Source organism: Asterias rubens, chromosome 18, assembly GCF_902459465.1.
Source record: "Asterias rubens chromosome 18, eAstRub1.3, whole genome shotgun sequence".
Classification (NCBI taxonomy): Eukaryota; Metazoa; Echinodermata; class Asteroidea; order Forcipulatida; family Asteriidae; genus Asterias; species Asterias rubens.
In genome coordinates, this window is record NC_047079.1 from 4,854,658 (window position 1) to 4,869,896 (window position 15,239).

General features: G+C 38.8%; 1 protein-coding gene across 1 annotated transcript; it reads left to right on the forward strand.

Annotated features, from left to right (window-relative positions):
* The first annotated feature begins 3,977 nt into the window (after positions 1-3,977).
* LOC117302623 (2'-5'-oligoadenylate synthase 2-like) lies at positions 3,978-11,816 on the forward strand. Its single transcript, XM_033786605.1, has 9 exons — positions 3,978-4,265; positions 5,155-5,443; positions 5,757-6,138; positions 7,061-7,209; positions 8,215-8,453; positions 8,792-9,077; positions 9,303-9,678; positions 10,057-10,147; positions 10,719-11,816. Exons 1-9 carry the CDS (start codon positions 4,071-4,073, stop codon positions 10,797-10,799), a joined length of 2,088 nt encoding a protein of 695 aa, XP_033642496.1. The 5' UTR covers positions 3,978-4,070; the 3' UTR covers positions 10,800-11,816.
* The last annotated feature ends 3,423 nt before the right edge of the window (positions 11,817-15,239 follow it).

The following is a 15,239-nucleotide window of genomic DNA, read 5'->3' on the forward strand; positions in this document are numbered from 1 at the left end:
GTCTATAAAAAGCGTTTGAAACCGTTTTTTATAAAATGCATATGGTTGGAAGATGTTTTATAAGTAAAATACAATGATCCACACAAATTTGCCGCGAAATTGCGTGGTTTTCCTTTTACTGTGCGAACTAACATGGCCGACCGTGTTGGTCGACGAGGTAAAACGAAAACCACTCAATTTAGAGGCATGTTTGTGTGGATCGTTGTATTCTACTTTTACAACATCTTTCTACCCATATGCATTTTATAACAAACGGTTACAAACGGTTTGCAAAGACCAACTCGACCGATCCAAGGCAACGTGTTCCTTTAAATACTGGGGTATTGTATTTTCACATGAAAGGATAGGAACCGCCTCTGGCAATCAACTTTCATCGCTTTACTGAGAGAGGAAATTGTTCAGGCAAACAGCTTGATGGTATTCATTTCAAACTAAAACGGGTGCACACGACAGGTTTGTGGCTAGAGTGAATTCACATAAATCATCTGGTTTTGAACAAACAGTTATGAAAAACTGTTGAAAATGTGACAAACTTCCATATATCACAAAAGATGTTTTTAGAGTTTATTTCAAGCAGACGAAACGTATGGTGTTTGTCAGTAACACACTTGCATTGTCTAAGGGGAGAAGGTCCAATCCCACGAATGAGACTTCAATTTGAAGAAAAAAAAAGTAGAAAGGGAAAACATGTGTTCAACCTTTTACAAATTTCAAAAAATTTACAAAAAATACGTTGGTCACATTTTATTACAGTGTAGTAACCAGTTTGTCATGCACGTGTTTGTGTCGAATTTATTTCAAATGCGGACTGTTTTTACAATGTTTCAGGAAACTGAGTATTCTTGGTTGTGGGGGGGGGGGCATAGGCAAGAGTATTATTATGTTTAAACAACCAACAAAACAATAGCAGACCAATTAAATATTTTGTCTTTCTTAGTTGTAGAAACTTAGACGTGTATATCAACTCAGCATAGCAGATTACAATTGTGTATTGTATGTTTTTTTTTTATTAAGTTCTGTTTGTCTGTCAAATTAAAAAACGAGGAAAATTTTGTTCCTCGTATAAGTTTGTTTTCCCTTCTTCTCTATTTTGTTTGTGAAATATGGATTTTTTTATATACAGATACATTGATTGGACATAACTGTAAAATGTAACTCGTTCTATGTTTTGTTTCGCCTCTGATGGCCTAACATATTCGTCCCGATATTGGGACAACTAATTTGTAAACAAGGTATACATTTTTTTGGGAAAAGACTTTTGTAAAGTATGAATATTACCATGCGTATTTATGTCTGTTGACATTTGTTATAGCTATTAGACTTTTTAATGAAGCTTATCGTGTACTTTTTAATATTTTAAATTAGCTTGGTGTCCCTCGAGATTTTCTGTCTAGTGCTCGGGTGAACATGTGCAAAGGAATGTTTTTGTTTTGTTCATTTTTTGGTATTTATTTATTTATTTATTTTTTATTTTATTTTTTTTGTTTGGGGGGCGGCAACACATCCGTAATTAATAAGTGTTTTACTTGCAACAACATTTTAAGTTGTAATAAAAAAAATATGCTGGATGAATGTAATAATTGCCCAAATGAAAGAACAGTAAATTTGTTTATCATTGTGCACCAATCAAATTGGCGTATAACATTTTTGCACCAATCAAAGTGCGTCAAAGAACAGGGCAATTGAAACGCGGCAAGTAGCCAACCAATCGGAATTCCAGCAAGTAGAAAACAACACACACCAATCAAATTCGAGCAAGCAGAAAAAGCGCACCAATCAAAGTGCAGCGAACGCGTGACGCAAAGAATCTTTCATAACAGAGAGGGACACCACCTAAAGCCAGTAACTCCGTTTATAATTTGTAATCATTTTGTGTGCTTGTAACATAGCCTTTTTGTCTGTTGTAAATTGATACCACCAAACCTGTTTGCTGTACCCCAATGCTCACCGTCCCACTTTGATTCAAACGTCCGTAGCCACGCTGCAAAAATTGGGGTGTTAACAATAAGATGCCCAAGAGAGAACCAAGACCAGTGTTTCAATAATACCACTGTATTAATTGTGTTGGCAAACCTTAGTGTTATTTTGATAGGCTAGCCTATCACTGACGAAAATGTCGACCAATCTACAGCTAAACGCGTGCGCACTGGATACTGAGTATTTGCGAAGTAGTCTATGTTCCAAATACCGTCTTATATCGGCAGGTGCACATTTCTTTAAAGGCAGTGGACACTATTGGTAATTGTCAAAGACTAGTCTTCACAGTTGGTGTATCTCAACATATGCGTAAAATAACAAACCTGTGAAAATTTCAGCTCAATCGGTCGTCGAAGTTGCGAGGTAATAAATGAAACAAAAAACACCCTTGTCACACGAAGTTGTGTGCTTTCTGATGCTTGATTTCGAGACCTCAAATTCTAAACTTGAGGTCTCGAAATCAAATTCGTGGCAAATTACTTCTTTCTCGAAAACTATGGCACTTCAGAGGGAGCTGTTTCTCACAATGTTTTATACTATCAACCTCTCCCCATTACTCGTCACCAAGAAAGGTTTTATGCTGATAATTATTTTGAGTAATTACCAATAGTGTCCACTGCCTTTAACACCAACTGGTTGTTTTAAACTCGAGTTCGAAGGACACACAAGAAAAGAAATATGTGTATAACATCTTGCTGTATATAAGCACTGCATAAAATTCAATGGAACATTTAAAAGAAAAACAAATGCATAACAGCACATGGAAATCTGTTTTATGAGTTGGTGTGTATTTTTTCGTTCAAAGATGTGACTAGTGTTTTATTTGCATCTCTAACTTTTTTTAATATCATTATCTTAAAGTAATTATTTATCCGTTTCTTTTGTGAAATCTATTTTCTTTTGTAGTAATAGTACAAGCTCTTTTAAAAAAGCAGGTTTTGGGAAAAATTGTCATTCATTATAAATGAAGCCAAATGTACAGTACGTATTTGTGGTATGAAAATGCACTCGATATTAAAAAATACTAAGAATACTAGATTTAACAACAGTTGTTCATGGAAATTTATTTATTTGTGTACTGTTGAATAGCCCTCTTCGAAATATCGGCTCCAGATGCGGCTCTGGCTAGCGCGGCTGTTTTGATAACTGCGCGTGCTTTATGTACGCGCGCTCAAGCCTTCAGACGACAGAACGGAGCCTGAAGCCGAATCCAAAGCCGAAGACGTGGATTCGAAAAGGCCCTATGTTTGCTGATCAGTAAGAGTCAACAATTATTTTATTGAAGACGTACAGTGTACAGCTTTCTCCTCTCAGAAGTGATGATAAATAACTGAACACCTTTGGTGATAATTGTCAAATACCCAAATTCTCATTTTGGTGTATCCCAACATGTATAAAATAACAACCTGTGAACATTTGGGCTCAATTGGACTCCGAGGTTGCAAGAAAATAATGTAAGAAAAACCCCTGTTGCACAATATTGTGTGTGCTGCAGATGCCTAAAAAAGGCTTCAGACCTGAGATTTTTTTTTTCAAATTCAAATATTTTATTCCGGAATCGCCTCTTTAAAAAAAACTATGGTTACGGGAGGGAATTTCTCAAAGGTTTTATACTATCAACAGCTCTCCAGTGGTCCTTACCGAGTATGTTTTAATGCTATTATATACTTTGAGTAATTAACAAAAATGGCCACTGCCCAGTGCCATTAACTATACCCCTACAATAGCAGCCCCCCCCCCCCCCCACCACCACCACAAAAAAAAAAAAAAAAAAAAAAACGACAAGTGCGTCTTTAACTGAGCAGGCCACACCCCCTGCATTAATATTAATATCATACACAGTGGTTTGTCCAATCAGATTGCTTTAATGATGCAGGGAGATTTGAATAGAAAGAATTTGCATGTATACTGCTAATGATCTGGGTTATCATAATTTATTGGCGGAGGTTTCACAAAGGTCAGAAAACGGGGAATTCCATGACACAATCGATCGCTATGAGAAATCATGGGTTGGGAAAAACCAAGTCATCGCGGAAAATCAGCAGACCAGAGCTGCAGTTGAACTTGGAAGAATTCATAAACTCCAGCTCACAATGGATGTGTCTCCCAGATTCTTAGAGCCTTGGTGTATGGATCCAAAGAAATACAGTCTCGAGACATGGTATAACGAGAATATCCAATGTGGGACGGATGCTTTCGACAGGGACTGCAGAAAGGCAATCGACGAAGTGGTCCAAAGGATTTGTTCATCGGGCGGTCTCCTTTTCAACTTTAACAGAATTGTTAAGGTGTGTATATGCCTTCAGTAGAATCCATAATCTATATTTAATCTTTAAATTCTATAATGTAAACAAATAATCTATAATGTATAATCTATAGTCTATAATCGATAATGTATAATCTATAGTCTATAATTTATAATCTACAAGCAACAATCTATGTTCAATGTTCTATAAATAATGGCTAAAGTTACACACCCGGCGACTTCTTATCTCCCTTAATTTCAAAAGCCAAACTTATATCTTCGCATGTCCAGAAAGGTTCACAGAATGTTTTCAGAGAGGCACAGGTACTTTGAACTTTTACAGAAAGTCAATTCATCATGAAAACGACCCTTTTTGGGGTCTATGGTGAATCACTGGTGATGCTTAAAGGCAGTGGACACTATTGGTAATTGTCAAAGACTAGCCTTCACAGTTGGTGTATCTCAACATGTGCATAAAATAACAAACCTGTGAAAATTTGAGCTCAATTGGTCGTTGAAGTTGCGAGATAATAATGAAATAAATAGTTTCGAGACCTCAAATTTTAATTCTGAGGTATCGAAATCAAATTCGTGGAAACTTACCTCTTTCTCGAAAACTACGTTACTTCAGAGGGAGCCGTTTCTCACAATGTTTTATATTATTATCAACAGCTCCCAATTATTACTCGCTACCAAGTAAGGTTTTGCGCTAATAATTATTTGGAGTAATTACCATTAGTGTCCACTGCCTTTAACTCTACTTTTATAGTTCGATAGCTTTCTCTCGGGAAATACAAATCAAAGTATGCCTCGGGGTTATCAAGCAAAGTGTGAACAGTTCGACAAAATTCACCCCTGCGATTCCCCGGGAAATTTTGTAGAGTGTGAATAGTGTTTTTCACATCAGCTATTTTGTTCACTTTGTTCTGCAGGGTGGCTCTCTTGGTAAAGGGACCATGGTGAAGGACCTTTCTGATGTCGATCTGATCGCCTTCATCAATCCACCAAACCTGGACCCCATCGTCAGACTCGGACCAGCCGAATACAAGCGCAAGCTGGCCGTCGTCATCCGGGATCTTCACTCAGCTTTGAAGAGTCTGTCGTTTGTGACGGATGTTAGCAAGAATGACCTATTGGTTTACTTCAACATCAACGTGGGCAGAAGGTGTCTGAAGGTCAATTTTCTTCCCACTTCAGACAACTGTGATGGCCACGGTCGAGGTTAGTCGGTTTTAAAGCAAAGTCAATCGCCATGAAAGATTTTGAGCCTAGAGGGATAAGATTAAAGGGTGATTTTTTATTAATATTTTGTTGCTGCATCGTATATAAATTGTTTGTATTTCAAAGTTTTTATTGAACATCATTGTTGTTACTTTTTATTGAAGTTCTAATATTAAAAGCGTTTTAAATGACAGTGTTGTTAGCCTTTACACCTTCAAACATCAGCAAAAAGATCTTATGAAGGGGTTGCACCAATGTTAATCATAATTTTATAAGTAAATCAATGTTTCCTTGTTTTCTTTTACACCGCCAGCTCACTCAGATATGTTCCGTGCCATGCTGCAGCTTCACGACAACCATGACAGGGAGTTCTACTCCGCTTCCCTTGCCGAACATCAGCTCAGCTTCGTCGGTAACCAGCCCCGGTACGTGAAGGAGCTAGTCCGTCTCGTGAAGTACTGGGCGAAGGAATACCTCCATGGGTATCTCCAGAATTCATACGGCCTGGAGCTGATCACCATTCACCTTTGGGAGAAGGCTGGGAAACCCGTTAAATTCAGCAAAGCCCAGGGGTTGAAGAGGGTCCTACGTGCACTGACGCGGTTGACGGCACTGCGTGTCACTAGCTGGTCTAGCTCCCGTCTGTACGACGCTACACTGGCACAAAGCGCAATTACACAGCTTAGAATGATAAAGTAGGTGATACGTTTAATTTCCTTTAAGGTTATTAATTCCCACCATTGTCCTGAGGATCTCACTTGCTGCAAATGGTGGATCATTGGGGATCCCATGGAGGATCATCGGGGATCCCATGGAGGATCATTGGGGATCCCATGAGGATCATTGGGGATCCCATGAGGATCATTGGGGATCCCATGGATGATCATTGGGGATCCGATGGAGGATCATCGGGGATTCCATGGAGGATCATTGGGGATCCCATGGAGGATCATTGGGGATCCAATGAGGATCATTGGGGATCCAATGAGGATCATTGGGGATCCCATGGAGGATCATCGGGAATCCCATGGAGGATCCCATGAGGATCATTGGGGATCCCATGGATGATCATTGGGGATCCCATAAGGATCATTGGGGATCCCATGGATGATCATTAGGGATCCAATGAGGATCATTGGGGATCCCATGGAGAATCATTGTGGATCCAATGGAGGATCATTGGGATCCCATGCTGGGGATCCCATGGAGGATCATTGGAGTCCCATGGAGGATCAATGGAGGTTGATCCAAGATGGAGTAGGTTCAATACACAAGTCTATCATGCAATGGTTAAGCCGTGTCCGCATCAGGCGGCTTTGGTTACGGCTGTGGCCGGTCATAGCCACATCCTGACCAGTATTTCGTACATCACCTCAGTGACAGAAACATTGTTTTTTTTTTGTCGTCAGTTTATGTCTTCCTATGGGGGACTTTTGAGACGCTTGGTGGCAGCAGACCTACCAGGTAAATTTTATTGCTCTCGGTAATGTGCGCATGCTTAGAACTACGTAAACAATGGAAACTTACCTGGTAAGTCTGCTGCCACCTAGCGTCCCAAAGTCTCACAATTCATCCTTCAGTTCAAGTATGCTATCGTTGTTTCTGTGTTATTTTCAGTCCGATTGTGTTGGACCCAGCCAATCCGACAAACAATGTCTGTCAGCTCTACCAGCAAGGGACCAACGGGAGAGAAATCGCCTCAGCCGCCGGGCAGACCCTCCAGACTCAACTCCTGATGAAGGTCAAAGTCCGTCAAGGGTGGAAAGGTGAGGGCAACCTCATCATCAAGAGGCGATACTTTTGCATTATATTAATCTTTGAAACTAAACTATTTCATTATCAAATAATAATATTTGCCGGTTATTAAAAATACAGGTATACCTCCAGTTCTGCTAAAAGACATAGATTCACTTAAAACATGGTTTAAGGTTAGCATCCATTGCATTGTACCTCATGTAAACCTTCAAACAATTCATTTGCTGTTACAAAAATAGATTCTTGCTCAAGTCGGTATCCATAGCAGCCAGAGAGTTCTTCTCTGGAAACCTGACAAAATGTTGTCAACATAAGGCCGAGTAAAAAAAAGAAACATGTTTAGTGTCCGGGTTTCTCAAAAAGAGGAAGGAGGAGGGGCTTTTTATTTTGTATTTGTTATTTCAAGATGGCCGCCATTCTTTGTTAAAATGTCAATTATCCATTGTTTTTTGTACTACTGAAATACACTAAACATTAATGAAACAGTTTGGTCGAGGCATTCAGACAAGACATTCAGATTGTTTTTGCTGAGATGATTTAAAAGAAGCGGGCGGGACGCTAAACATGTTTCTTTTTTTACTTGGCCTAAATGATTATGAACGACATTTTTAATACCCACAGATCTATAAAAACATCGTTATGCAATTTGTTGCAATTTCTGTATCCTACAAAAGTACCCAGGCCCGTAGAATTTATAAATATAATCACTTTGACTAAAAGTACAGTATAACGTTTCTTGCCTATCATTTTATACGGCACCGCGATAAAGGCCATGTGAACATGTTGCCGATGTGGCAAGAAATTCCATGCCCCCCTTTCCCGGAAATTTGCCCCCCTCCCGAACTGGGTACAAACTTCCTTTGATGGTGCCCTCCCTTTATTTGAATCATCCACGTCCAGTCCATGTTAATTTCCCATGGGGGACATAATCTCTGGGGGACACGAATCCCACATGACCCCGGCCGGTCTTTATTGATTACGGATCAGTGTAAAAACTTCCCTTTCTAAATCTTCAGCAGAGGGCGCCGGGAGCAACTTCATGGCCGCGCAGGGAGGAGCACGGTCCGTCTTGGAGATTGAAGAACCCTGGTGTTTGTCTGAGGGTGATCTAGAGACTTGGTACAACGAGAACATACAACTTGGAACGGATGAATTCGCAAGGAAGTGTCAGTCAGCAATCAGCCGCGTGGTCAGATTTGTCCACAGCAATTGCTCTCTGGATATTCTGGAGTTTGATGTTGACAAAGTCGTAAAGGTTGGTCACAAAAAAAATCCACTGTTCTCTGTGTAACTGCCGCATTATCAGAACTGCGTAAAATATTAAGGAAATGTAAAGTCTGCTGACACCTAGTGTTCCAAAGTCTTCCAATATCAAAGTGTTTTCACTCGTGGGCTGGATTTCACAAAGAGTTAATACTAGTCTTATTTCGAGTAAGGATGAATACTCGTCCTAACTTTATAGGACTGTAGTCTCCTGTGACTAGTCCTAAGTTAGGACTAGTCCTAACTCTTTGTGTAATCGACTCCTGAATCTTTTACAAAGTTTGTACATGTACATTCAACCATTCTTGTGATCTGTTCCGCCATTCGCAGGGCGGATCGCTCGGAAAAGGCACTATGGTGAAAGACCTCTCTGACGTGGACCTGGTTGCGTTCGTCAACAAACCCTATGTGCAACCCATAGCAGAAATTGGGAAAGATGCGTATAAGAAAACTATTACAGGAATAAACTTCAACATAGCGTCCACTTTGGAGCTTAACCCAGACGTGAAAGACATAAAACACGATGAGTACGTAGTGAAGTTTGAGATCGATGTCGGCAGTCGATGGATTGAAGTCGATCTTCTTCCCACAACTGACAATATTAAATCTCATTCTTGTAAGTAAAATGAAAACACATGTAAAAGTTTAAGTTAATCTATCATCTAACATCTATAACAGTATTGAAATCAATTTAAAACTATTGTGTCAAAAATTTTTTTATTTTCTTGTGGGACTCTCCCGTTTAAATTAACCTTCATAAATCAGCCTTCCATAAAATTAGCAGTGGTTAGTTCTTTGTTTACGCTGTGTTCATTTGTTTTCTTTAACTTTTGCTGCTTAGCTTATGAAGAAATGTTCCGGTATATGCTAAGCAAAGGGCACAGGACGAGGCAGTACTGTTCGCCTTCATTAGTTCATCGTCAGGTGCAGTTTGTTAAGGAACAACCCGGCAACGTGAAGGAGTTGATACGTCTGGTGAAGTATTGGGCGTCTAGATTCCTCCCTAAGTATCTCCAGAAGTCATACCCTCTGGAGTTGATCACCATCTACCTTTGGGAGAAGGCAGGGAAGCCCGGACGACGACTGAACAAAGCTCAGGGTTTGAGGAGCGTCTTGGAGGTTCTGACCAATCTGGAGGAGCTGTGCGCTTCTTGGCAGTACAAGCACAATGATGAGCACATCACACAAGACATTATCAAGAAAGACAACATGAAAAGGTGAACTGACTCATTCTGTTTGACCGAGAGTAAGATTCAATGTTTGTGAGGCAAAACTTTTAACTTGCCACCACAAACATCAAACGGGGAACTTGGCACAGGCATCTGCAACTGCCGCAAAAGGAAACCACTTATTGTACCACAGTATTGTTTTTGGATAACAGTAAACATACAGCCCTCGAATACATACAATTAAAAACTTAAGAACTCTTAAACATCTTAGATATTGTATGAAACTGATTCACGCTTTAACTCTCTGACGTCTGAAAGAATGCAACAGAAACACATGAGACTAATGGCTTAAGTCAGCTATTAACATTCTATATGCCATAATGATTGTGATCTGTACAAAAAGATACCCTTTTTTCCTTCCGCTAGACCAATCGTTTTGGACCCGGCCAACCCCACGTTCAACGTTTGCTACATGTACCAGTGGAAGGATAAGATAACTGGGGATCCTTTTATGAAGGTAAGCAAATAAGGGTGTGTACAGTACTGCACCTAATATATGCGGTGTTATAGTAAGCAGTCACACCTTTAAAACTTCCGAGGTCTGAACTGACCCAAATTCCGGATCCACGGAGGCCTGGCCCATTTCTGGGTTAAAGAAGAAGAAAAAAAAAGATTTTAACTCAAATTCTGCGTGAGGTTAAAACATCTGTTTAAACAGATTCCGGGTCATCTGCCCCAGACGGGTCAGGTCCCACGACACCCACCCGATCCCGATGGCATCCCGAAGTCCCAGAGAATTATGTTACCCGGAGATTTTGTCCCCCATGGGAAATCAATAATTATGGGCTGGAGTAGTATGATTCAAAAGAGGGCGCTATCATAAGGATTTTGTACACAGGTGGGGCGGGGGCGGGGGCACAGAATCTCCGAGAACAGAATCTCCTGCCACACCGGAACTTTTTAGAGTTTAAATTTTTCAAAGAGACAGTGGTTTCCCAAATTAATGCAGGCTTATGAGAGCGTCATCAGAGCTCACCCGCGGATTCTGCATTGAACTCATGCAGTGTTTTCAATTCTAACTCCTGCAGGTGATAAAGGCAGCAGCCGAAAGGACCCTCCGGACCGACCTCCTCAGAAACGTCACTGCATGGCCAAATTTGAGTGAGTAGGGCGCCCTCAACCGAAGCAAAGAGCGGTATTTTACAGTAACACCTTACTCGCAAAGTAAATAAATAGCTTGCGAATTCCTGCATATATTCAGGTCAGACAATCATGCGTCAGGCCTCATGATTGATTGTGTAACCCCACAATTATTTCTGTTTCCACATTAGAGGTCGTTGCTTTTGGATTTTATTAATTATAAATAACACTAGAAACGAGAAAGAAGAGGACAAATTAAAGTACTCTAAAGTAGCGTAGTTTTTGAGAAAGGGGGAAATTCTCACCTAAAATGATTTCAGGACAAAAGCTTTTTTACGCATCCAAAAGCACACAAATATTTTGTTCAAGAAGGGTGTTTTTTTTTTATTCTCTGGCAAATTCGATGCCCAATTGAGTCTAATGTTTACAAATTTGTTTTATTTTTTGCGTGTTGGGATACACCAAGAATTTGACAGTTACCGAAGGTGTCCAGTGCCTTTAACAAAACTCACATTATAATCAATACTACTTAAAAGTAGAATACAATGATCCATGTGACATTTTGAGCGGAGTAGAATACTTGTTTACTTTTCAAATTGATTGTGCGAAGTTATTAAAATTTTAAACAACGGCATCAGGTTATAATAATTATTAAGTATATAGGCCTACACACACTTGTCAAATATATTCGGGATATTTTATAACAATGCATTGTGTTTTGGGAGTAAAAAATGTATAGTTAATAGGCTACGGGGCGAGTTAATAATAGTCACTAATCGAAACATTTCCGAAACGTTACTTTTGGGCAACTCTCTTGTAGGGTAAACCTTGTGAATGGTGAAAGCGTTGTCCAAAATATATTTTGCAGATGGTAAATTGGAACACTGTCTTTCTTTACATAACTTATACTATTATTATTTTGCTTTGGTGTAACTTTACGAATAGGCTTAATATCAATAGAAGAAAACCTAGGAAAGGAACACGTTGCCTTGGATCGGTCGAGTTGGTCTTTGAAAAGCGTTTGTAACCGTTTTTTTATAAAATGCATATGGTTAGAAAGATGATTTAAAAGTAGAATACAATGATCCACACAAATTTGCCTCGAAATTGCGTGGTTTTCCTTTTACTTTGCGAACTAACACGGTCGGCCATTTATGGAAGTCACAAATTTGACACCCATAAATGGCCGACCGTGTTAGTCGACGAGGTAAAAGAAAAACCACGCAATTTCGAGTGATACTTGTGTGAATCATTATTACTTTTAAAATATCTTTCTAATCATAATGAATGTTATAACAAACGGTTACAAACGCTTTTCAAAGACCAACTCGACCGATCTGAGGCAACGTGTTCCTTTAAACAGCCCTATATTTCGAAACAGCTGCCTAACTACAAAAAGAATACCTTTCGAGAAAGGCAAGTTGAGATGAGCTGTTTTGCCATAAAAATGGGACGAAAGTGTAAAAAGAGGCAAAGATAGGACATAATAATGTTCATATCCATCATGCTTTTGCAACGTTTAAATTGTTGTTTTTTTTATTTTGTTTAATTGGACTTTCATTTTGCCAGGGAAGGGATGAGTATGCCTAACACAAAGTGTGTTCACTTTGTTAAAACAAAACTTATTAGAGATGAAGCGCTAAGAGTTCAAGTCAGGTAACGTGCGGTGATGTTGACAATATATTGGTGACTATAGGAACACTATTAATAACGTACCAAAATGGAATGCAGCCAGCAAACAAGAAAAAAGTATTACAAATTAGATCAAAATTATATAGACATTTTTTATAATTGAGCATGTTATATTATGATAATGAGTAGGATATAGATGGCCTAAGCTTTCGATCCAATGCGGACTTTCTTTTTGATTAGCATATTATATAATTAAAATTTTAATGTTATGAGCAAGTAAGTACATGACACATGATTTAATGAGAAAGTAAGTATAATACAATGGTTTAGAACTTTTAGGCTATGTTTTATAAGGCCATTTATTTTTTACAACCACGGCTTGTGGGCTCCGGTTTCTGCACCGTCCGCGCCTCTTTGGGGTTTAGTGTGGCGTGTTATGGCCGAGCTGCGTTTGAGTTCATCTGACTTTTTGTTGTTGCTAAACAGACTATAATGGCCTCTGGAGGGAATGTGGATTTTTTGAAAGTATTGTACTATTATTTCACGTAAAGAGGTACATGATGGGTGCGATGTCCTACCCCGAAAGACTTAAGTCCCTCAACTGGTCGTCTCTGTCAAATCGTCGTAATTTTTCTGTTTTGTATTTTATCATTAAGTGTAAGTTTAACCTTATTCACTGTGATGTGGCAGACATCATTTCTGTCAACCATAGATATCCTAATGTTCTCACCTTCAAACACCTGTATGCTAGAACCGATGCTTTGCATTTATCTGCTCCTCATCTTTTCCCCAGACTTTGGTCTAGTTTGCCAGAAAACATTCGTAATTCACTACTGCTCTTGCCCTTCCAAAGCTTTCTCAAATCACTTAGATTTTCTGTCTGTCACTCTCATGAATCTACTGAATAGTAGCTTTAGCCCAATCCCTTGTGCAATATTTTAAGTTGTTTTAATTTATCTACAAGTTAAGGTTTTATTTATTTATTTATTTCCCTTTATTATTTATCCTTACATCTTCTGTTATTTTTACTTATTTATTTATTTTTAAATTAATTTATAAATTAATTTATTTTTTATTCTTAATATAATATGTTTATCATTTTCTATTGGTTTTTAATTTTCTGCTTTTTTTTTATTGCTTTGTGTACTATATTATGTTAAATCTATATTAATTTTATTGTGTACCCCAGATGTGGGGCAACAGATCTACGGATCATAGTATGTATTTGCTTTTGTTGTCCCTTGCCCATCTTGGGGTATAATGTTGTCAATGTATTTTGTTTTGTACTGTTATGGCGAATAAAATAATAATAATAATAATAACATAACTATTGCTGTCTCATGGCTCGGTAAGGTCGTCGCTGGTGGCTACAGCCTGTGTAGCAGGTGAGCCCCCCCCCCCCCAAACTGCGAACTCTTTACAAACTTCTTCTGATAGTGCCCTCTGTTTCTGATTTCTGTCGCCCCCCCCCCTCCCCCCGATGTAAGGCCACATTAACAAAAAAATTTTTTTTTTTTTTTTTTTTTGACATGCCAAGTTTTGTTGACATGCCAAATATGAAATCAAGAATAAAGAAATCATCACAGTCACTATAAAACAGAGGTTTTGTGTGTTTTTGATGTTTTCAATAGTTTTGTCAAACAAATTAAACTCCTAGATGACAATTTCTGTAAACTTTTTCAAACAACTAAGCACAGTGTAGCACAAGTAATTTGAAGAATTGTTCTTGCTTTGCCAACATGAATAAAAACCTTCTTTAAACATCTTTTCAAATCTGTACATTTTGAAAAAAATATCAGCTGAAAAATCTGGGCAGTAAAAGTATAAAGAGATATCCAGACATGGAAAACAAAATATAAATAAAATACACAGAATCTCCAGGAGACAGTAGGCAGGGCAACTGTCTTTCTCTGCAGGGATAAAGATAGATACTTGCTTTTCCGAACCAGTGATTTCATTGGATACAACCACTTCATTGGATGAACGTGCAGTGTGACGTATTTAAACTTTGTATATTATTATCTGTAAGGTGATTACAATGGACGGGGATTTCCCCAGGCCAGAGGCAACCCTCTGGCGTTATTCACGAGCCTCGAAGTGTGACGTCAGATGTTCAGGCGAGGAGACAGATTTCTGTCGCCCCCCCCACCCCCGATGTAAGATGCACATGTTATGTGCCCAAATCTGACCAATACTGCAGTTATCACATCATCTCCGTATAACACGCGTATGTAGGTCCTATTGTTTGATGGCTTCCAAACATCAAGAAGAATGTCTTGTACCAAGACTACCACGTTTGCTGCAGCCACTCTGATGCGTGTTTACAAGTTGATAATAAATGTTATCAAAATTACACACAATATTGTACACACTGTAAATAAAATAACAAGTAACATGTTTTTTTTTTGAAACAAACTTTAAACTAGTTTTAAAAAAAAAATGGGATTTCGGAATCGCGAGATTAAAACTAAGTGTTTTACTCACAAATGATTCAAGCAAACTCATTAACTAATGTGAGATTTTTCCTTTTTATCTATCTTTGTAATAATATCGTGCAAATAAAGCGTGAAAGTAAGCATGAATAAAAAAAACATGTTTCAGCCTAAATCAGGTCCCAAGCTATTAATCTTAGGGCAAAACGTTCTTAGCGTGTTTTTTTTTTTTTTTTTTTTTTTGCTAGCTACGATCCCGGGCAAAAAGCTTGGGCCACCCTTTCCTGACGTTATGTATACAACAATTCCCTGTGCACTTCCCATTCACATTCAAAACATTTGTCCCCCGCCCCCCCCCCCCCCGCCCCCCCGCTCAATGTTGACTTTAACCATGGAGTCAGAACA